Raw genomic sequence first — 24966 nt, 5'->3', positions numbered from 1 at the left:
CAATAAACTTTGACAAAAGTGAAGATTACCAAGAATTATACCAAGATTCCAGCCTGGGCCCATTATTCCGTTTTGTTGCAGTCGGTAGTTTTTTCTTTTATTTTTTCAGTCAGCAGTGATTTCTGAACTGTATGTATGTGTCACGTGGCTAACCAATGGGGGCAGGCAAATAATCTTAGACCCACTCAATCACATGAAGCCACAACCACGTGGTTTCCATAACAGACATGTTGGTTTTTGTTCCTTTGAGTCATCCCCCTGCCCCCAATGGCCAAGGATCCAAAGGAAGTTGTTAGAAAATCCTGGCTCTGGTGGAAGTTCATGGTCCAAAATTCTCTCTGCCCTCCCCTCTACCCCAAGTTTATTTTAAACCATGAAGCAGCATTTCCTGTTGCTCCAACTCAGGTGGGCTCAGATGTAAGGTATGCCGGGTCCTCAGCAGCATGGGTCATGGAGAGGAAGGAAGATGGAACAGCCTAAGATAGGAATAAAGTGACTGGAGTAATCAGTTTCTCTCTAGGGACCTCATTATGTACAGCAAACCCTTGGAAGAAAAGCAGTTCCTTGAAGGTCTGCATTCTCTTCTTTGCTTTTCTATTAGCTATGGGCAACCTTGGGCAAGGTGCTGAAACCCTGCGCTGCTTCCTCACTGTGAAATAGGGGTGACAACACAAACCATAGAATGTTTGGATTAACACTGAGGAGGGAGTTCGAGGTTATGTTTCAACTACAAAGAGCTGCCTCCACATAAGATATTGTTTTCGTTGTCATAATAATGGTTGGGAGAGACATGGATCGTTCCCAGTGTTTACTCACACATGATTTATGGCGCCTAGCTGCATAATCCAGACCAGCCTCGTCTTCGAGCTGTTGGTCCTGGTGCTTATTTTCCTATTTTTTCCAGATGCATAAAAACATAATTAATAGCTACCAGTCCATTTGCTTTTGATTTGATCCTAATTAACAGCATGCTATAAGGATGGCCTTGCTCATGTCCTTTTGAGGCTGAGCTTCTACACTGAGCTTCATCCACTAATTCAATTTTTGCTTCCTATTTCAGTGCACTGGTTTCTCATAATGCAGTTATCCCAACAAACATGTGCTGTTGCCCACCTTCTACTACTCAAGTATTTTGAAGCCGTTAAATTGGATTTGATTATGTTTAGCTACGACCACATACCCTCTCTGTTATTGGGTTTGTCAGGTCACAGTTCGACAATTACCGAGCTTGCGTCATGTGCAAAGCATTAATAGGGACCTGGTCAAGTGGAAGAGCAGGCTTTGAAACTACATAGACTTGGTCTCTATTTCCAGCTCCACTGTTTCCTATCGTCATCAGTGGGAGCACATTGCTTAACTCACTCTTTGTGCCTGTTTTTCTTTTTGCTAAACTTGGGCAAGTCATCCCTGTCTCTCAGATGAGAGGCATCCATGATATGTATCAAGCACTTGGCATAATACCCGCAAGTAGGTATACCGTAGCAACCTTTCCTTTTATCTTTATTTCTCTCTTCTCCCTTCCCAGCCCCACACATCATGCATGTTGTTTTCTCTGCTCGGAAACCAGCTGCTCTGCCCATTCTCGCCCATCCCCACTCCTCTTCCACCTTGTGTTTCCCTACGCTTCCATGGGAAAGTCTTGCCTGACCCCCAGCCTGTAATGGCTCCCTATGCCTGTTTCACATGCTGAGTGCTCATACACAGGCAGTCCTATACCAACATACTCAGAGGCAGAAGACGTGAGCTCAGGGAGCTGTAAACCATGCCACGTGGCAGGCGTATTCCATGCAAGGGCAGAATCCAGGGGGTAGGTGTATGCCAGGGCCTGTCTGCATTGAAGAAACTAATGGCAAACAAACCGAATTACTCCTTTAAACTACAGGTCATAGTCTGTTAGCATAAAGTGAATTACAAGTGAACATAGCACTATGGGAAAAGTCTTTAATTAGCAAACTGTAGCTGGGAACCAAATTATATGACAAATACTATAAATGCCATTGAATTTCAGGGGAAAGAAGGTGGGAAACTAAACTTATTTAGCTATTCTGCAATTGTATAATCTCTATAGGTATTAATACATGAGGTAGGCTTTTTATCCCAGGAGGAAATAAGCTTAGGGAGGTAGAGTAACTTGCCCAGAATCACACAGATAATTGGCAGCAGAGTCAGGACTTGAACCTGAGTCTTGACTTCTAAGCCCTGTTGAAGTGATCAGGGCAAGCTTCCTGGAGGAGGAGAAATGGGGTTCCATGGAAATGCTCCATGGTAGATTTTGTCCTGATCCCATGGAGAATGGAGAGATTAAAAAAAAAAAAGTAAGCACAGCCTTTTCTTATCAGAGAAGAATGTACCATACTTGATACCACTAACTATTGTTAAAGGGAGAATTCCAGTTCAGTGGGCCTCGATTTCCATTTAATTGAGAAAGTGTCTCCACTAATGCTCTGCAGAGAGAATGCACTTCTGAGCTGTCCTGTCATCGGTGATTACAGCATCCAGGTGCTTGCGTGATGGATGGCAGGCCTGTATTTGCAGGCAGCTGTTATAATGCTGCTTAGCATATAAACAGAAAAAATATTTCCATTCTTGCCAGATGTCAAAGGAGCAGTAATTCCCAAAGGCCAGAACGAGTTAGCAGTGCATTCTTTGGAACAATCCAGGTGACCATGGGACAAAGGTCTTTGCAAGTTAAGTCTCCAAGTATTTCATAAATGTCAGCTTTTCGACATTAGATCAGGAATTGAAAGAAAAAATTATCAAAAGCACAATCTGGTTGGGGAAAGAAACTGACATACATGGAGTCACCTGGAACCTCGGAAGATGGTGCAGGAGCACTGCGTGTCATCCCGTGGCACAGCCTCAGGCTTTGGGATCAAACAAGCCTGGTTCAAATCCTAGTCCTGCCACTTACAAGCTGCAAAATTTGGAGCAAGTATTCTGAGCACTGGTTTCCACCATCTGTAAAGTAGGACTCATAATAATACCTACCTCACTGTTACATAATAGTGTTATATAACACCTACTCATATTATACAAGATATGAAATTATGTACAAAAAGTGTTAAGGATACTGCCTGGCACATAATAAGAATTCAAATATATTATACATCATCTTTGTTATAAGAGCAAAGGTCTCCATGGCATAAGCATGAAGTGGGACTTAAAGAGAAGAGAAAGAAGGTGCCACACACAGAAAGAGCAACGGACACAAAGTCATCTTCATGGAACATTGCATTCTGCTGTGTGCCAGGTCCTGTGTCTCAGAGATGAGTGGTCCACTTGCAAGAAGCTCACAGTTCCGCAGAGGGAGCTAACAAACAGCTTCCCATTAGGATTCATATGTATAAGGCCAGAAAGTAAGAGACCATTTGACCTAGAGCCTTCAAGGAGAGATCCCATTGGAGACTTCTCCCCTGGACTTATGGCCAAACAGCGTCTGTCCTTATTAATCTGCTGGAGAAAACAAGGCACCTTACTCGTTGAGTGTATTCTCCACCCATGCTAATTCCACAGGCCCATCTGGAAACGTGTCCTGTTTGTGGAGCAATAGCAGCTACCATTTTACTGGTATCAGAGGGAGTGGGGCCAAAGGATCTCTATGGTCAAACAGGCAAGTTTGGGAACCTAACTTAGGAGTCTGATTCCAAGTGTGAAGTTCTGCCGGCTCCTAAATGTAAGGGTCACCAAAGGAAGTATCACAAGGCCAAAGTGGTAAGGGATTGTAAATTTACTAGAGGCACGGATTCATGCACCTGTGGGGTTCCTCAGTCTGGCCTGTGGGGATCGGGCTGAAACTGGCTCTCTGACATCCCCCAAGGGGTCCCAGATTGCGAGAGGGTGGTTCTCAGGTGACACACCTGAGAACTGCAGCTGCCAAGTCACTGCAGCTCGGCAGCTCCTGCGTTAACCATCACCCTGATGGTCAATGTGTGTCATAGCTACTGGTCGGAGCATCTGCCCTCTGGTGGTCATTGCGCATCATAGCTATCGGTCGGTCGGTCAGATGCTCACTTAGGCTTTTATATATATAGATTAGGTCATCTGGAGACCAGACGGGCTGAGCCCCAAAATGGCACCAGCACCCAGGGATGGGAGTCAGGTTTTAAAGGACTCTAGGCGAGCTTTTTCTGGAGGGAGAATTCTCTGTGCAGGTCTGGATCCTGGGAAGGTCCGGAGTGGAAAGATAATGGTCTTAGCAAGTGGTGTGTGGTCTTAGCAAGTGGGATGTGGTCTGAGCAAAAGGGAATGACCACTGTGAATTGGCCTAAAGGTCAGTTCCCAAGGGAGTAGTATTAATTCAATTATTTGATCAAACCTTACACTAAGCCACGGAGGTTCATCACTGTTTGGGTGAAATAGGAACTCCATTTGTCAGCCAAGCAAACGGTAACTTTGAAAAGTGCTTGCTGGTGGGAGGCATTCTTCCAGGCTTGCTGAGGTGCCTCCGGGTAGGGCTCATTTGCACACCTGCATGTTTTCCCCAATTTCCCAGCATAACCCTCTGTGAATAATTGCAGTTTTGCTAATTGAATCTGAGAGCACCTGTTTCTTAATCAATATTAATGCATCTCATGGACATAGAATTTATAATGAATTGTTCTAAGGGGGAATATGATTAATTTTTAAAGCATCCAGTGTTCATCTGCAGGCCAGGATCCTGTCTGGGGAGGTGGAGGGCAGAACGGGATTGCTACACTGGCACGGAGCTCCGAGATGCCATGCCCACCCCCCAGCAGGGCTCTCACTCTAGCCACTACTCTACCCACTTATCTTTTCCCGTGCGTGGGAAAAGGAAACATTGCCTGTAACCTGCCAGCCCCCAAGCACCTGTGCCGTGGCTTCCATAGAAGCCCCCTCCTCCCAGGCTCTGACCACTCACAGGTCTTCAGTTTCCCTCAACTCCAGGTCCTGCCCTTTCCGCCCCAAGCTCTCTCTGGATCTTGCTGTGGATCAAAAGATGTCCAGCCCAACCACCTTTGTGTAGCAGAGCCTTCCAGGGGCAAGAAACTGAGTTCCATAACTTTAACTGAGAATGTGGGCCTCAGTGCTCCTGTTCCCTCAACAGTTTCACTTCAGAGGTGACTTTCTCCAGGAAAACTTCCCTGTCTCTCCTCCCTGCTCCACCTGAGCTAGATGCCTCATTTCTGTGATCCCCTCCATCATACCTTCTAGCATGTTCTACCCTGACTGTCTACGTATTGACTCTCCCTCCTAGTGGGAGCAGAAACAGTGTCCTGCTCTGGGGCCTCTCCTAGTATACGACCTGGAAAGTGTGAGCACTTTACAACTTCAAGTTGAACAAGTGATTAAACACTGGGTTATTTCCTCTGTGTAAAGGGGGGATTTTATATCTACCAGGGCTATTCCCACCTGGTAAAAGCGTGTTTTCTGCAATCTCATCTAAGCTGATGGAACAGAGCCTCCTAACAAAGTGTGAAATCCTGTAAGACCTCACCATCTGGACCACCTAGAGAGGCCCTGACTGCAGGGCACCTGTGCAATGATCATGCCCCCGAACCAGCCAAAATCCTACCAGCCAGCTAGCCAAGCTTCACTTCCAAAACATGCGAGTCTGAGGGACTTGCCATCTATGCCACTGGTCTGCCTTGGGTCTATCGTTGAGTCTTGGGAGAGCCACCTGTGTGCCTAGCACTGGGTGTGCCCCATGCACCAGGACACTCAGAGTTGATGGGTCCTGGGGAGACTGGCCCAAGGCAAACAGATATCCACCCGGAAGGCGGTGTAACTCTGAAGCCTGCTGTTAGTATTTAGAATGGGGGCGCTCTTTCCATTGACGGTGTCCTTTACCCAAGACAGCTCTGTCCACTGTCATTTGCCAGAAAAGGAGCATAAAGAGGAACCCATTGTTGGGAAGGCCAGGTGATTCAGGGCATGTGTAGTAAGGTGATACATGTGAAAAATACTTAGAAGAGTGTCTGATATTGTTATTACTTAACACACTTCAGGTACTAGTAGTTAGTTACTACTAATACTTGGTTCTAGTATTACTATTAACTGCTACTACTATGATGCTCACACAACAAATAAAAACCACATAAAGAAATATGCAAATACATGCAAATGAGTATAAGCGCTTGCTTATAAAATGAAAGTGTTGAGTGACATGGTGTAAAAAAGTGATATAAAATAAAGTTTCCCAAGGTTGGTTGTTTTTGATACACAGTTCTAAATGTTCATGTTTCAATAATAAGGCTCCAAGGGGGACTAAAATATGGACTAAATCCTTAAGAAATTCACAAATAGGAAAGACAAAGAGGTAGACACAGACACAGGTGAGCAGGTTAAAATGAGGCGAGAACTAAATCAGAGGGGCAGGGAAGAGGAGATGAGGGAAAAAGGAAAGTCATTCCTTTCTATTGGACCCATTAACGCAATCCCAAAATTTAATTTTAATCACTGTCACATGGGATAACAGGTATTATCCCCATTTTTCAAATGAGGACATGGAGATGCCAAGAGGTAACTTGTCCAGGTCACAGAATGGAATTTTAACACAGAGATATTACTCCAAAGCCCATGCTTTTTCTACCTTGCCAACAACAATGTCATAATCTGGGGAGCTTCACAGGGGAGTGGCTTGTGATTTCCTCCCTCTCTGGAACTCTCATTTACACACACACACACACACACACACACACACACACACACACACGTGCGCACCTGACCTATCTATGCAATCAGCTGTAAGTTCCCTGAAGGCAGGGTCAGTGCTGTGGTTGCACAGTGCTTGACCTATGACCTTGTACATTGTCTATTGAATGGCCTGGGGGAGGGGAGAGATTCTGCAATGTGCAAGATTGGGGAGGAGGCAAGGACTTCCATAAGCAAAGGCTACTTTTGTACCAAAGTAGAGCCAGAGCCCCTGGGACTGTCCTCAATGTACAGCACCCCCTGGGAGCCAGGTCTGAGCTACAAACCCCCCTGACCCCCGGGCACCGGTGGTGATTGGATAAGACTGGATACTTTACTGAAGCTAGCGGAGGGGGTGGGGTTCAGATGCCTTTCTTACTACTTTGGGACTCCATCTAGGACAGCATTTCTCAACCTGTGGGTCGAACGACCCTTTCACAGGGGTTGCCTAAGACCATCGGAAAACACATATATAATTACATATTGTTTTTGTGATTCATCACTATGCTTTAATGATGTTCAATTTGTAACAATGAAAATACATCCTGCATATCAGATATTTACATTATGATTCACAACAGTAGCAAAATTACAGTTATGAAGTAGCATCGAAAATAATTTGCTGGTTGGGGGTCACCACAACATGAGGAACTATATTAAAGGGTCACGGCATTAGGAAGGTTGAGAACCGCTGATCTAGGAGATTCGCTCTGGGCCAGTCGCTTAGATAAAGGGATGCAAACTCAGGAACTGTGGGCTGGCCATCTTCTGCCTGAGAAGCCAGTAGAAGAATGAAGCAGACATTCAGAGCGAAGCCATCCTCACAGCCCCACAAAGAAGTCGCTAGATTTCTGCAGAGGGTGCCTCTTGGGAGGAGCCCACTGGGTCTCTGGAGCCAGGCTGCTTGGGTCTCAATCCTGGTTCTGCACCTGATAGTCAGTGTAACGGTGGGAACACTGTTGAGTCTTCCCATGCCTCAGTTTCTCCCTCTATCACATCAGGATGACAGTACCTTCCTCAGGATCCCATGTCACCTGCTTCCACACTGCATTGGACACATAATACACCCTCTTGGAACTGGAGCTGTCATTTTAAGGCTGTGTCTCCATTTTATTCTTCTGGGTTTTCCATCTGTATGTTACTGGCATCTTAGATACTTTTTCTTCCTCATTTTAGAAAGCTCAGAAGCCCAATTGCTACTTGCAACACAAAGCAAATCAAAGCCCTCTTGGTTGCCAGCAGAGACCCGTCTCTGCAGCAGCCTCTGCCTGAGCATACTTATCAGCCACTAGCCAGAAACCCACACCTGTCTTCTCAGGAGTGACACCCCAGGCCCTGCACGTGGCAAAGCACAGACCTCACTCTCCTCCTGGGGAGAAGGGGCTCTGCTTGGCTGTTCTCTTTGATTCTTGGGGTGTCTAATTAATCTGGTACAGGGCTGGGGATATTCATGTCCTCTTGTTGTCAAGAACATTCTCCAAAGTCATGAATAATCATGTTGTCGTGCCTGTGTGACTTAAAATACAAAAGGTGCAATTTCTGCAAGTTTGAGAGTTACTGTTCAAAAGCGTCAACCAATGAAGCTGTCAGACTGTCGGAATAGAAGCACCACACTGGGTCCTTGGTTGTTGCTTATGAATTTTCAAAGGATGTTAGCACATTTTTTAATTGCAGTTTTTTCCCCCTCCAGCCTGGGAATCAACATTTGGCTATTCCATTCTGTTGAACGGGGTGGCAATATATCACTGAGCTGCTGGGAGGGAGCAGGTGGAAAGCTCCCTTCACTCAAGGCCAACCTCTGGGTTCACAGCCAGGGGCCAGAGCTCAGGTTTCAGACAATGAATAATTTGTTCTTTTAAAGAAAGGCAGGAAAGAAAGTCCGGTGCCAGCTAGTCTAGGTGTGTGTGAGGGTTCTTAATAATAGCTTATGTTTTCATAGCACTTACACATACCCTGATTCACCTGACCTGCCTACAATGGTTTCATCTTTATGCTCTGACTGATACACAAGCAGATTCTAGGTCTTGGGGGCACCCTTATTTCCCACGCCCAGACTCAGGAGGAGGGACTCCTCCCAGATCAAACACTTCTGGTCCCTGTGTCCCCTCTTCTCTCCTCCCCAAAGAAGAGGGGGCAGACTTCTCTGATTGGTGAGTTTGAGAGGGAGAAGTGGGCCTGCCGTGGGTCCTGAGATGTTATCTGAAGAGAAGCCATCCACCCATTTAAAAGACTATGAACAGGCTAAACAGTAATCCTCCAAATACTATTTTCTCATTGAGTTACCTGAACAAATGGCAAGAACAGATGGCATCCAAGATATGTTGTCATTATAAAAGTATGGAGATCTTATTTGCGGTTTTCTTTTAATGTTGAAAAGGAACCCGCACATCCCTGCAGACTGAAGAGCAGCCCTGAGAAAGCTGATGTCGGGGAAGCACTGCGCTTTGACTTGTTCCTCTTCAGTCTGGCCATCTCTTCAGTTTTCATCGGTGGTCTTTTCCTTTCTGCAAACATGATAAGCTCTCCAAACTGAGCTCTGAGACAAGGGTGATCTTCTTGTGTTCTGGGAGGAAAGGAAGCAGTAAGACAGATTCCACACCCCTGTGCCCAGGACTAGCTACCTACAGTGTGGGTTCGCGGGCTCCCCTGGCCAGGTGCTAATGCGCTGAGTGACATCTTCCTATGAAGCCGAGGCAGCAGCAATGAGAGAAGGTCACTCTGACCAGTCTGGGTGTGATGTGGTGCCAGGAACTGAGACTCAGAGTCAGGGACCCTGACCTCATAAATGTCCCTACGCGTGTGAGCACACGACATCCTCCTTGCAGAAAAGTCCCTACCAGCAATTCTGGCTGGCGTGCCTTATTCAAAGCTGAGCCCTGAGATAAGTAGAGCAATATTTTATGAAATTCAATTTATCAGAAGATTTGACGCCTTAAAGATGATAGAATGTCTTACTTATTGGCAAATGTGGAAACTTCAGGAGTGTTTGGTGCAGTGAATGCTAAAGCCAGGAGTTGATTTGAAACTTCCTGTCCTTGGGAGAAGACAGTGATGGACTGTCGCTATTGAAGGCTGAGTCTCAATCCCAAACCTACCCAGCTGCGGTGCGAGCAAGCCAGGATTCCCAGCCAATAGGGAAGTGGCCTCTGAAATGAGTGTTAAGCATTGCTTCTATCAAAGCGAATTCAACTACAAGCAAACACAAAAACAAATAACGAGTCTCTCTTTATAAGTGCATACAGCCAACAGAATGTGAGCCTTTAACCTTGATCCCTATGGCAACCTTTTCTCAAATGAACTTGCCACAAATATCAGGTCAAAATTGTGAGCCACTAAATGTAGTGTGGTCGCCCGAACTGGACCCTGGAACAGAAAGGGACACAAGTAGAAAAATAGATGAAATCCAAATCAAGTCTGTAAGTTTAGTTGAGAGTGATGTACGAGTGTTAATTCTTAGTTGTGATAGACATACGATGGTTGTGCAGGATGGTAACATTAGGGGAAGCTGGGTGAGGGGGATACAGGCAATTCCTGGACTAGCTTTGCAATTTTTCTGTAAACCTAAAATTATTTCAAAGTATAAATTTTATGTAAAATATTTGAGATCAAACCCATAGGTCACTGAGGATGAGACATAAAGTACTAAAAAGAATGGGGGGCGTGAAACCCATTCAAAGGATGGGCTCCCCTCTCCTATTAGCTGCCCCTGTGGTTAAGTTCTTAACCTACCTGAACCTTAGTTTTCCCATCTCTAAAAACCAGCATAATTAAACCCTCTTCATGCAATTATGAATATGATTAAATGACAGAATATATAAAAATGCATTTGCAGGTAGTAAATGTTCTATGCACAATAGTTGAATGTAGTCAAAAGCCAAGACAAAGTAAGTGTCAAAAGCCAAAGAAGAGAGTTTTTTAATGCATGCATTTAAGCCTAACCAATGGACATAGACACCAGAAGGGTGAGGGCATGAGTGGGGGGGGGGGGGGGGTAATGGGGGTATAAGGACATATATGTAATACCTTAATCAATAAAGAAAATTTAAAAAATATAGTGGAAAATCCTTGCCAAGGTACCTCCTACAACTCCTGGGCCACCAGGTGTCTCATTTCAAGGACAGGCCAAACAGATGAGCATTGCCTGCCATTGCCCATCAGGGACCTCAGTTTGCAGAAGGTTGAACTTGGCACCACCCATGTCTCACCTTAAGTAGGCACTCCCTAATTAATGCATTATCCTCTCAGCCCTCTGACGCATGGGAGAATCCTCTTTTCACAAATGTATTGCCAAGTTACTCAAATTAGCAGAACCTTACTTTTGTAGCTAAGTCCCATTTTAGATAAGAATTGCTTTAAGGGAGAGAATCCTGATACTGTTTGAAACTTATTCCTCTTATCTCTGATGTTAGAGAAATAAAAAATAAGCAAAAGTAAGCAAACTGACATATTTACTTATCTTCCCATCTCTCTTGAAATAGATTGCCAGGCAAATTAAATGTCAGTTAAGGAAACTGCAGCTCAGAGAGTTAAGCAACCTGCCCAACACCACCCAGCAAAGAGCAGAGGGGTCAGAACCGGAAACAGACAGACTCCAGGAGCAGTCCTCCCTCCTGCTGCCTTGCCTATCCACTACTCTAGAGTCAATTTGAAGAATGCCAGCGGACCTCATCTTCCCTGTTTGTTTTTTCCCTCCAAAGCAGAGCTTCCCATCATGATTGGGTAACATATTAGAGGATCACCTGTTCCCGCATGGAGACTTGTGAGATTCATCCCATCTACCTCTGCCATTAAAAACAAAAGGTACCTTTCACTCTCGGGTGCAGATTATAGAATCAAGCAATGCCAACAGGCCTGACTATGGAGTCCTTGGTCTTACAGGAGGTGTCTCAAGGTGCAGCCTCTTAAAGAGACACCCATGGGCTGGCTGCCCTTGGGCCCCAACGCTGCATAGGCAACCCTGAGTCAGCATGAGTTCCCATCACCCTTTCTTGCTTCTGAGACTGGGTCCTACATGTTTCTGCTGCCCAGAACTCTCATTTTTTCAACTGAGTCCTATCTGTTTTACCAAAGGACCCCTTGCCTTTTCGGTCTGGATTTCCACTTGGTACTGCTTCCCTGCTAGTCAGCTCAGCTTCTCTTTTCAGCTGTGATTTCAGGGCTCTCAGGCTATCTACTCCCGACGTTTCCAGATATTCATCCATCTGGCTGGCTGGCCTGAGCCATCTCAGTTCTCCAGACCCTACCCCAGTGATCTCTCAGGTCCCTGACTGTCCTGTTGGATTGCCTGAATCTCTCTCTCTCTCTCTCTCTCTCTCTCTCTCTCTCTCTCTCTCTCTCACTCACACACACACACACACACACACACACACACACACAGAGCTGCCTGACTTGCTAGCATTCATTAGCATTAAATGCCAAGTTGCAGGAATAACCCGCCTTCTTGGTTACAAGTAAATCAGAGATCGCTGCATTAATGCAGGAATGGAAATATAATGAAGGAATTTATTGTCCCTGAAAGACAATATCTGCCACACTAACCCCATGGGGAGTCTCCAGGCAGTGAGTTCAGCTCCACGCCGCTAATTCCTCTGGCCCATAATTATCTCAGGAGGCCCGTGACCCTGCCGTTCTCCCTATTAAAAGTGTATTTCCTTACAAAATGAACTGTGCTTTATTGAATTGCATCATTTTGATCACTGAAAATTGACATATTGGGCTCATTAGGCAGGAAGTTGGATAGTTAATTTATGAGGTTTTCTCGGAGCCTGTCCCAGACCACTCATAGAGGGAACTAAACAGCCCGCGATGAGATGGGAGGAAGTTACTCTGGTGGTTGCGTTATTTTTCTCTCATTACAGAGATAATGAACAGAAAACTTCCCTGGTGCAGCTATGGCTCCCCACCCCGACCCCGCCCCCACCTCAAAATTATTGTGCTTCATTGCAACCTGATGCCATTTGATGGGTACACGGTCTTATTCCGCTCATTAGCACCGTTTTCCGTTTAAAATGCTTCAACTGCTGAGATGAAAAGACGATCTGAGACTTTGCCTTTATCTTTAATATTTAAAACCGTTCGCACAACCTTTTAAAAATCAAATATTGATGCTGCTACCTGTTGTTCTTCAAAGTGGAGCAATTATACTGCAGGCCCTTCATGGCAAGCCTGTGTTTATTAGAAATGAGAATGTTCCGGAGATATTTCTTTTTCTCTCCACAGCTTCCCCCTTCTGCTCAGGATAGAAAGCTGGGAAAAGCGTTGGGCTCTTATGAAAGAAATGTGCTCAGGCAGACACCCGAAAGCACCTAGTGGTAGGGGCTGGCAAGGGATACGGGGATTCAAGGAGCATCCTCAACATGGAATCTGCAGAATGGTACTGGCATCCTTGGAGCCTCCTAGGCTCTCAGCCAGTTTGCCCACAGGAGGCCCGGCTTCCTTCAGCCTCTGCAACCTAGATTCTTGGGAAACAGCAGCTCTGGCCACGGAATGGTTCCGCACTGCCCTCTAGTGGCTGTGCTCAGAAGCTATGAGCATCATGCAGTCTTCAGCTGTGTTCAGGAGTATCTATTAAGGGTGGGGAACGTCTGGCCCACGGGCCATATACGGACCACAAAATCATTTGGTCTGGCCCTGCCAAGGCATTAATAGCGAGTTAATTAAATGTTTTACCAGATATAGTAGGCTAATTTATAAGTTGATAATTTTGTATGGCCCTCAAATGATGTTATAAAGATCCAAATGGCCCTTGGCGGAAAGAAAGGTTCCCCACCCCTGAATCTCATTGAGGACTTGCTATAGATCAGGGACAGAGATATTGAAGTGAAGGAGGCATGTAGCCTGTCCTCAAATTCCTCATAGCCCTTGGAGGGAAAAACACATAGGCAGATAATCACAACGTAATATGTAGGTATTATTCCACGTGAGAACGTTCAGAATGCCAGGGGAGCACAGGGAAGCATCGTCACCACACCTGTGGGGTCCCAAAGGACTTTGAGAAGGCGGTCTGCAAGGGTGAGAAGGGATTTCCCAAGCAGAGGGAAAGGAGCTGTAGGATAGGGCCCAATTGCAAAGGCCCTGCTGTGCCCCTACAAGATTGTGGGAGAGACGATTACAAGGGTTTCGTTGAGATACTGTGTACCATCAATGTTTAAGATGCACAGTTTCCTTTTATGTTTTAACATCTCTTGAGGATGCCTCCTACAAAAAATGCTGTATCATCATTTTATTGGTAGCATTTTTTCTCTCTGGTGGGACAAAGTCTGCCCATTTGACAGTCTATGGCACCTGGGATTTGAGGAGATGCAATAATATAAGGGCTTAAATTAGGCAGCGGCTGGGGGATGGAGAGGAGAGGACAACATAAAATAAAGGGCAGAATAAGATTAAGTACTGGTTGTGGAGACAGAGAGAAGGGGACACATTATAGAGGCTTTTAGGTGGTGGCATTTTTATAATTGTCAAATGATTATATGTCAGAGATGAAGAAGAGGGTTTCTGTGAGAGAGTGTGTGTGTGTGTGTGTGTGTGTGTGTGTGTGTGTGTGTGTGTGTGTGTAGAGAGAGAGAGAAAATCAAGAAAGTAGTAAAAACAGGTTTTGCTGTATTTTAAATTCTTTGACCATAAGAAATGCCAGGGAGGGGGTTAACATAGCCAAAAGGTGCCATGAGAACACTTCATTGTATATAAAAAACAAAATCTGTCCAGGTCTTCAATGGGCTAGAACCGTGGTTGGCAAACCGCAGCTCGCGAGCCACATGCGGCTCTTTGGCCCCTTCAGTGTGGCCATGAAGTTTCAATCGCACTGTATGTGCGAGCCCACACGTGGTATTTTGTGGAAGAGCCACACCCAAGGGGCCGCAGTTTGCCGACCACTGGGCTAAAATGATGGAATTAGAACAAGAGCGGGGTGTATGAAAGGATTGGAATCTAACCTTTCCGACTTCAGGGATCACCAGTGGTCCACGGACCACTGGTTGGCGACCGCTGGATTAGATGGTTTTTTGGACCCTCTGGGTTTAAGATTCTCTTCTGCTTGCAGGAAACAGGAGCACAGCAGTGCATTTAATTTGCTCTGATTTATCTGGCATGTATGTTCTCATAATATCAGCTGAATCAATTGGACAAACAACTATGGAGCCCCTCAATACTTTTGTCATGGATGGAAGGGAAGAGTACCATCTGCTACCCCATACTGGACCCCCAGAAAGCTGATTGTAGGAACCTCAGCAAAGCTTCCCCACAGCACACAGGCTCCCCTGCCTTCCCTCAGTAGGCATTTTACTATATTAAGGTCATAAATTGGCTGATGTAACTGTTGTTTTGGATCCATGAAATGGAATATCAGTTGCATAAAACTGAGCCATGTATTTCTGAGATTTGGGTTATTGTGGTGTTTATCTTCTCATCCCCAAGGTGAGATTCTAGTTGATGCTGTCAGCTACTTACTCATTGCGTTGGGCTTTTGTTGGTTGCTGATTTTTTGAGTTTGTTCCTATTATCAAAGACTGAGGAGGAGGGAGAAAAGGGTTGATGTGGGTAGCGACGGTGGAGGTGGTGAAGATAGGCAATAAGAGGAGGTTTGCCGGTGGGGGCGCTCTCTGATATTGAACTGTGGAAAATGAGGAGAATCGGTGTGGTAGGGCAGAGCATGCCAACAGGAAGTTATTTTGGGGGGAATAGTGTCCTTTTCTAATATTATAGTGGAAAGAGTGGACAGGTATGACCTAGGTAAGTTATTTAACCTCTCAGAGCGCCATGTTCATTTGTAACACAGAAATAGCAATACGCCCTGCCTCACTGGTTTTGCTGAAAAGTACATGAGATGAGCTATGTAAAGCACCATCAGAGTCCAGTACCTACCGTCTCAGTTACCCGTGCCACCCCACCCTTGGTTGCTCATGTTTGAATTATTCCAGGGACACTGCCTAGTCACTTCTACCATTTTCTTTGCACGCCTTGCATTTTCCCATCCCCAGGTCTTTGCTGAGGCTACTCCGTAATCTAAGCATCTCTGGACATCTGCATCCCACCTTCTCCAAGGCCCATGTCCAATGCCAGCCCCTTTGGGGAAACATCATTAGTGCTCCTGAATAGAACTCATCTCTCCCTCCTCAGAGCCAACAGAGCAGCCCAGTCCGCAGTCCACACAGGCTCTTTCCTGTCTATGGTCTCTGACACTTGTAGCTCTGTGACCTGTGTACTCTCACTGAGTCTCGGTTTCTTCATCGGAATGCTGGCAATAAAACTATCTGCTTCCTGGGCAGTGGCGAGGATCGAGTTGCTAATGCATGCACAGCGGCAGGCACATGGAGTACAACAGAGGCTAGTGATGTCATCGTGGTAGCAGCAGCAGTATACTTAGATGTGACCTCTACTCAGAAAAGGTAATTCCCTTGGTTGCTTGCTTCGAGAAAGGATCCATGCTGTTGCTATAAATAAGTGTCTTTTTTTCACAGTCACCCATCACTTGTTAAGGGCTGTAGTATTGAATGGCCACCATGGTGAATCCAAAAAGATAAGTGTATCAGGGGTGGGGGTCCTGTTTGGATTTAGGTTGCGAATGATATTTATCCGTTTAAGACCCTGAGCCTTCCTTCCAGGGCACAGGAAATGTTCATTACGCTGGAGGACCTCTGAGACAGGCACAGGGTGAAAAGTAGACAACAATGTGAAATCTCAGCTGCACAGTCCTGGGGCGTCACATAATCCTCTGTGTGCCGTCCATTCTCTCAGCTGGAAAACGTGAAGATCACGCCTACCTTGCAGATTTTGTGTAGGGACTGTAAATGTTCACAAAGCACCTAAGGAGACACAAGACAAATTATTACATTTTACTTAAATATTAAATTATTTAAATACTAGAGACCCGATGCACAAAATTTGTGCAAGAGTAGGCCTTTCTTCCCCCTGGCTGCCAGCACCGGCTTCCCTCTGGCACCCGGGACTTGGACTTCCCTCCAGCTGCTGGCACCCGGGACCTGGGCTTCCCTCTGGCTGCCGGCAGGCTGCCGGGACCCGGGCTTTCCTTGTAGTCCTGGCTTCATCTGGAAGTTCATCCGGAAGGATATCCAGAAGGATGTTCTGTCTAATTAGCATATTATGCTTTTATTATTATAGACTATTAAATTAATAGTAAAAATCATTGGTTGGTAGCGATGGCTTAATAAACAAGTAGTTCATGGGACTCACTCCTGGAAACCCATAATCCAGGACTATAAGGGAAAAACTCATTCCAGACACTTTTCTCTGGGGTTCCCCCACACACCCTGGCTAGAGATTGGGCAAGGCTGAGGTATAGGTAAAGGGCTCAGTACCAACAATTACGTTTGGTAAGAGCATGCCCAACTTAATGGCAGCCACCTGCCCACTGTCCCCTTGAGGAAGATGGAGGATGAAGAGATTCTCTTCACGTAGCCCACACCTTTGTGGACCAGGCCATTTCTTTCATACCTGATCTTCGTTCCTCTGGTCATAACCACTAGCACCAATCATGGCAAGAGATGCTTCACTACAGTGGTACTGCCTAGCATCCCTGTAGAGTTTGCAAAGAAATTATTTGTTGTTCGATGAGTCGGTATTGCCATACATAGGTTCAATTTTATCTTCATAATCATAGGATTAATGTCAAAATAAGCAGCCCATGTGATCATTTCATCTGCTTTTTCAGTGTTGACTCCAAAATCTTAGTCTCTTTGCATAGGAAAAGCAGACTGACTCATACTGATGGGTTAGAGAAAGACTAGAATAAACTTGGCATTGCTAAGGAAGAGACCTCTATCCGCCCTCCAGGGTTAAGAGTGGTGGGTGAGATCTTGGAAGTACTTCTTCAACCCTCCTACACCACTCCATCTATGGAAACTCAAAGCAAATCACTCTGGTGGGTTTTATTTTCTTCCTTATCCTCGTCTCAGCCACTTTCTTCCTAACAGCGGCAACCCAAGAGCTCCAAATATTTATCTTCTGCTTTCTTTGAAAGCTGCATTACAAAAATGCCTTCTCCCACTGCTCTACATCCTTTACCCCCATCTCTCTCTTCAGCATCTAATCCCCTCCATGTCTAATCATTGCTCTGAAATTTCCATAGCATGAACATCTGGGTGAGTGCTGAGAAGAGCCCCAGACCCAAATGAATCATATCATGTAAATGCTATGTCCAGATGTCAGGCTGAATTTTATTCTACTTTTCTATGGGTTATGGCATTCACATATACACACCCTTAGTACTAGAGCAGTTCTAATTCCCATGTCAGTCTGCTCTGTACCCTCAACCTACAATAATTTAAAGGGGGGGATAAGAGAAAGGGGAAATGTGATTTCTAGTCTTGGGTCTGCCACTTACTTGTTGTACAATCCTAGACAAGTCTCTCTATCTCTCTGGGTGTCCGTTTCCTGGTTTATTAAGAGATTGGGCTTTGTTCTCTCTGAAGTCCTTTCAGCTCTAGAATCCACACTACCCCAATGTTGTCAATCCATGTATATGCTATGCTGCTGTGAGGCCAATCATTTGACTCCAGTTGTTTCTGCTGGCAGTGATGCCTCTGGAGTGCCCATGGGAGCAGGCAGCCCTCTGGCTCCTTGCATTCAGCCTTTACAAGTCAACCCCTTGGCATCTTGAGCTGCTCTGCAGGAGACCAGACTAAGTGCTGTTCTTAAATCTCTTAGGCTCACTAATTACATTCAAAGAAGGCCTATTACACACCTCAGCAGAGCAGTCAGAGACACATAATAGGAAACCTCGGTTGCAAAGAAAGGACACCTAATTTATATGACGTGGTTGTCGGACCTTCCTCACTAACTCCTCTAGGCGCTGAGCCAACATTATGGGCTCAGCCACCCAGTTGCTAAGCCAGCACTAGGATAGGCAGGTATGTATGATCCATCTCTCAACTCCAACAAGTGGGGACTGGATTCCTCTTGCTGTCCTGGATCTTGAAACCCCCAAGAGTATTGTGGCCAGGCCTGGCCAAATTTAACCCAAACTAGTACACCCATGGGCTTTAAGAGTTTAGCCCCAACCCCAGAAATTCCTTATGAACTGTGTGATTTCCCTAACACTCTCTGCCTAATTCTGACTTCTCTTTCAAGAGCTGTAGAATGTGGAATCTGACAGGCCTAGGTTGGAATTCTGATTCTGCTGACTTCTAACTGGAGTTTCGTGTAGAGTCATTTAATCTCTTTGAGCCTCATGTCTTTCCCTGTAGAATATGAATAATAATCCCTTTCTCACATGGGCAGTGCAAGTATTAAATGAAGCTGCTAAGTACAAGGCCTGGAATACATCACAATCACTGCTACTCTTGTGGATGTCAGCCCATTGTGTTCCCTCAAATTATAGTCAAAGACAATCTGCTAAATAAGACTGTATCCTAAAGGCAAGAATGCCAGCACTCTTGTGTTACAAGTGAGCAAGGCCTTTGCCAACTCTATATAGAAAAATAAATAAAAAGACCATTACTCAATGTCTGAATTTGCAGTCACTGAGAAATGGAATGCAGCCTCTCTGGTGGCTTTGAAGTTGCTCTCTGAGACAGTGGAAGACCATGAACTTTGGCTCACAAAGACTTCTTTTGAGTGTCAGTCTCGTCACCTGCTCCCCTTTGAGTAGAGTTCTTAGCCTATGTGTACCTAGTTTCCTGACCTATAAAGTGACACGCTATCTGACACATAGTGAGTCCTCAGAATCTGTGGGTGCCCTCCACCCTGCCTTTCCTACCCAACTGTGTTGAGAATGCAGGTAGCTCTTGTGCAAGTCAGATGGCCACCTCTTCCTTTTACACAATTGGGATTCTGTTTCCTCTGCCCTGAATCTCCAGACTGGGGAAGAAATGAAACCCCTGACATAGTTTCCATCTGAAATGAGCTAAGATACTTGCATTTGCTCACATAAGGCTCGTTAGATGTAGAATCAGACAACCTGGGTTTGCCTATGTGCCAACGGTGTGATCCGAGAAAAGTCGCTGAGCATTCACCATCCACACTTACTTTTCTCGTTTGTAAAATGGGCATCCCATACACCTCTCTCCTCATTTCACAGTGGATTGAAATACAACACAAAGGAGAACTGGGAGGCAGCCAGAGGCCACCTGGAGATCTGCTGTAGCATCAACTTCTCCATTCACTCTGTTTTCTGATCTGCATCATACAACTTTCTCAATGTGCTGTGCACCAACATAGCTCATTGGAAACACAGTAATTAGCATCACAGATGAAATGACACTGCTGCAGTGTTAATTACTACAATGCAGATGCACCGTTAGATATCATACATAATGTTGTCAAGCCTTTATTTTTAAATTAAAGTGCAACAAACCATACCCAAGCTACACAGCTTTTTTTGATTAATACAAATTAATGTTATTTTGGTGTCTGGGGAAAGGGTGGGGATAAGGGGGTGTTGCATCTAATTATAAGAACACATAGGCAAGTGGTGGAATTTCAGATGGATTCCCCATAACTTCCTTCCCCCACTCTGGTCTCTACATATTGGAGAGTGTGAGCTCCATGAGTGCAGGGAGCATGCCTGGTTTTACTCCACACAATTCCTAGCTCCTAGTGCATAGTCACATATATTGAATATTGTATGAATTGTTGACAATATAATGAATGAATGAATGAATGAATGAATATAGAGTCATGTAAGTAGAAGGGGTCTAAGAAGTGGCGTTGAGAACTAGAAGGTGCAGTGTTTTATTCCTGGTGACCCTGGTTTTGTGTTTGCTTCATGGCCTGCAAAATGATCTTGAATGCATCTCACACCTAGAGCTTTAAAATCCTAAATTGGAGACAAGTGACTCATCACAGTGCAGAAGCCAATTAAAGTGCTTCATTGTGATGCTCAGCAAGTAGCACTGGATCCCACCAGGCTCCAGGAAGTATGGAGATCAACATGGGTCCTTCAACATCAGCTAGGCACCCATGCAACACGTCAAAATTAAGGGAAGGGGCCGTAACCGGTTTGGCTCAGTGGATAGAGCGTTGGCCTGCGGGCTGAAAGGTCCCGGGTTCGATTCCGGTCGGGGGCATGTACCTTGGTTGCGGGCACATCTCCAGTGGGGAGTGTGCAGGAGGCAGCTGATCGATGTTTCTCTCTCATCGATGTTTCTAACTCTCTGTCTCTCTCCCTTCCTCTCTGTAAAAAAATCAATAAAATATATTTTTTAAAAAAATTAAAGGAAGAGGGAGAATGAAAATAACACGTCTTATTTATTTAATTCTCACCACAACCTCATTGGGGACATTTTTCCCAGTTTTATATGGTGATAAAGTACACATATAAAATGTACCATCCTAACCATTTTTACGTGTACACTTTAGTGGTATTAAGTACATTCAGGTTGTTGTGCAACCATCCATCTCCAGAACTCTTCATCTTGCAAAACTGAATACTTAAGCCTATTAAGCCATAACTCCCTATTTTTCCCTACCTCCAGCCTCCGGCAACCACCATTCTACTCCCTATCGCTATGATTTCAACTACTCTAGTTACCTCATATAAGTGGAATCATTTACATGTAAAGTAATTACTGATAAGGGGAGATTTACTTCTATCATTTTGACATTTGTTTTCTACATGCCTCATACCTTTTTTATCCCTTGTTTTCATGGGGGAAATTTTCTTATCTCTACCTCACAGTTAAGGAAACTGAAGCTGCAGAGTGGTTCAGTTGGTTGAGCATCGTTCTGTGCACCGAAAGGTCACCACTTTTATTCCCGGTCAGATCACATATCTGGGCTGCAAATTCAATCCCCAGTTGGGGCACATACAGAAGGCAACTGATTGATATCTCTCTCTCTCTCTCTCTCTCTCTCTCTCTCTCTCTCTCTCTCTCTCCCCACCCCCCTACCTTCCTCTCTCTCTAAGCATGTCCTCAGGTGAGAATTAAAATAAATAAATAATAAATAAAATAATTCACTGAAAGGTCACTGAGAGACAGATTTGGAATCTTTTGATTTAAGAGTCCTTGATTCTTCCATCGAATATTTGCCAATGGGTGTTCCTAAGTATTGCAAAAATGCAGACAAGCGTACGACATTGTCACTGGCTTGATTCAGTGGACAACAGTTTTCTTAGGAACATGAAACAGACACAGATGAAGGCACCGCTAGAAGTGCAGGGAAGCCCAAGATTTCTGCACAGTGGGACAGAGCACATGTCCTATAAGAATTCAGAGCAGCTCCTCTTCTGCTGCCTTGCAGACCAGAGGTGCCCATGGATGTTACAGGTTGAATCCTACGGTTCTGTTCTTCATGTCGTTTAAAGAGAATTAGAGAGATCCAGCCTGCTCTGTGGGATGTACTCTCCACCGCAGATGTATGCGGCAGTGGATAGTAAGCACAGTGATGATGTGTACACCATTACACCCAGAATTTGCCTCATGAAATAGCCCTGTTTTAGTAAAACTATTATTTATAATGATGCTCATTGCATTATTTTTGTACAATAGTGAAAAAATGGAGAGAATGGAAAGATTCAACAATAAGTTATATGTATATTTTATAGAAGCATATTATACAGTTATTGCAAAGTGTTATTACAGAAGAACAGTTAATAACCATAAATATTCATGTTAGTAAAAATAATATATAATATATTTATGCTATATATTAATATTACTTTAATACATTATATATAATTGTATGTATTTATATATAGAATCATATATGTGAAAAATAATTTCTCTATACACACATAAAATATTTTCACTAAAATATGGGTATATAGAGTTATGAGTGTGAAGAGTACATATACTAAAATATTAGTGGTGCTTATTGGGTAAGTGATTCTGAATGATTTTTATTTTTTGAGCTTCTCTAACCATAAGGCCTGTATATAAATTCTCATTATGTCATACTGACTAAATATGTATTTATCTGAGACTGGAGAACAGGAATGGGGTGCTTGACAGGGCTCATTTGGTTGCAAGGAATAGATAACCTACGAAAAAGTATAATTTATTGGTAAATTATCTGAGAAAGTACAGCTCAGGTCTCAAGAAGGAACTGGAATAAGGAGGTGCCCAGAGTTTCTGAAGGTCAGGCAGTTACTCTCTCCAGTTACCTTTCTCTCTCTGCATGGTTTCCTCTGTCACTGTTGGCACGTCTGCTTTTCTTTTCTCTCTCTCAGATCTGACTCCAACTGCTTAGCGGATTGACTGTCTGGTCCCCATGTGGCTTTCCAGTTCAGAACTCAGCAGAGACCATCCAGAGTCTCTGCTGATAGTTCCAGATCACAGGAGAGAAGATGGTTGACATAGTGTGTATCCATTAACTTTTGCTACTTAACAAACGACCCCCAAAACTTAGGGACTTTCAACAACCAATGATTTCACTCCCAAGGCTACAGGTCTGTGGGCCTGTCTTCTGGTCTGGACCAGCCTCAGCTGATCTGGCCAGGCCAGCCAGCTGGTGGATGATCCATAGAATGGCCAGTCTAGAATGGCTTCTCCTGGGGTGGCTCTCCTCACTATGGTGTCAGCCTCCAGCAGGCTAGCTCAGACTTGTTTGCATGGAGGTCTCAAGTTTCTAAGAAGGAGGGAGAAAGCATGTAAGGATCTATTACTCTCAGAAGTAGCATGTTACATCCACTACATGTGATTGGTCAAGGCAAGTGACAAAGCTAGCCTAGATTCAAGGGGTGAAGAAATAGACCCCTATCTTCATGGGAACAGCTACAGAGTCACACGTAAGGAGGGGAAGAGTTCTGGCCATTTTATAATCTGCACATAATCTGCCAGGGACCCAGGCTGGCACAGGCTTCATCCTGTAGCTGCACCACATTTACATATTTCTGCATCACCCACTTGGCTGATGCAGCAGGGAAAGAGAGAGACTAGAGAATCGTGCATAAGCTTTTCATTGTTTCAGCCTGGAAGTGACACTTGTCATGTCCCTTCATAGCCCATGACCAACACCATGGCCTCCACCTTATGGCAAGATGGTAGCATAATGAGTCAATGGAGTATTTGGCAAGCATCACTGTCTCTGCCACAGTAAGCATTGTACAGAACTAAACTAACCCATCATTTAAAAGACTAGTGTAAGAAAAGTGGAAGAGCAGGTAAGGCTAGTGCTATAAAGGTATCAAAAGTTATGTGGAGCTCTTAAGGAATCCATAGGGCTGGCCCAAAGGAGTCAGAGTAAACAGGGAGAAAATGCAAGTAGCTCTGCATCCAATAGCTCTGCATCCAGACCCACTCAAAGTCTTCCTGAAGCTTTTGGTCGCTCCTAGAGCCAAGTCAACCCAGAAGACTAAGACAGTAAACATCAAAGGGAAGAATCAGTGTTCTAGAACCAAGTGTTGAGAGGTGCTAAGGTAATAGGAAAATGAAGCTGAACATCAAATTCCAAAAGGAAAGAAGTAATAGGACCACAAGCAGTAAGGCTAGCCTTTTGCAGGGGCTGCAGCAAGATGGACTTGGGAGTAAGGAGTAAGTCTAGGAATCTTTGGAAAGGGGAAGCTTGTATGAATCTCTTTAGCTTCGCACTGAGGCCACCAGCTTTAAGGAAGGATCAGAGCTCTCATTCTGTGCAACATCTGGTTGCAGAGGTGAGAGAGGGACCTAACCAAGACACACTGGACTGGACACTTGAGATTGCAGACCTATGCCTTCAGCCTCCCACAAGGTTTTGTTCCTCTTCATCCATTTTGGCTTCCTTGTCTCTCATTTGGCCTTTGTAGCATCTCACCCCTACTAACTGCTTTCTCCAGTTTCTCACACCTGAGACTTGAACTTTTGCAGCATTTCTACATCCCAAGTATTTATGGTAAGAAGACAAGTAAATGCTTTCTAAGGTGCAATGTCCAAAATATTAGTCATAGTTGATTAGGTCTCCTTTAAGTTTCTCCTCAAATTCCTAAATGATAATGTGGTTTATGCTGCACAGAAAGTACCATAGAAGCCAGGTAGTGCATGAATGCCCTCTGGGGAGCCTGCTGCTCCCCATTCCATATGTGGATTCAACCTAATGGCCTCCCATTAGGGGGAAGCAAAAGGCATAGGTCTAAGCACCGTGGTAGGTTTGGTGAGAAATGGAAGGAGAGCCTTGCTTGACCTGTTGCCCATTGCCTTGCAGGTCAGTGGGACCATGTACAATACTGGAAGACACGTGTCCCTGCGCCTGGACAAGGAGCACTTGGTCAACATATCAGGAGGGCCCATGACATACAGCCACCGGCTGGAGGAGATCCGGCTACACTTTGGGAGTGAAGATAGCCAAGGGTCAGAGCACCTCCTCAACGGACAAGCCTTCTCTGGGGAGGTAGGTGGGGCTGTTGGGGAACTAAGGTTAAGTGCAACTTAATAAGATTTGGTGCCT

General features: G+C 44.9%; 1 protein-coding gene across 2 annotated transcripts in view; it reads left to right on the top strand.

Annotated features, from left to right (window-relative positions):
* The window catches only part of CA10 (carbonic anhydrase 10), a 406232-nt gene that overhangs the window by 257459 nt on the left and 123807 nt on the right, over window positions 1-24966 (top strand). For both annotated transcript variants that reach the window (XM_059669535.1, XM_059669536.1), the window contains exon 4: window positions 24724-24909. In XM_059669535.1, coding sequence (XP_059525518.1) covers window positions 24724-24909 — 186 coding nt within the window. The remainder of the gene's footprint in view (window positions 1-24723; window positions 24910-24966) is intronic.

The sequence above is a fragment of the Myotis daubentonii genome, chromosome 16 (genome assembly GCF_963259705.1).
Source record: "Myotis daubentonii chromosome 16, mMyoDau2.1, whole genome shotgun sequence".
Lineage (NCBI taxonomy): Eukaryota > Metazoa > Chordata > Mammalia > Chiroptera > Vespertilionidae > Myotis > Myotis daubentonii.
Note: the sequence above shows the minus strand (reverse complement) of the source record. Positions and strands in the feature narration are given on the sequence as shown.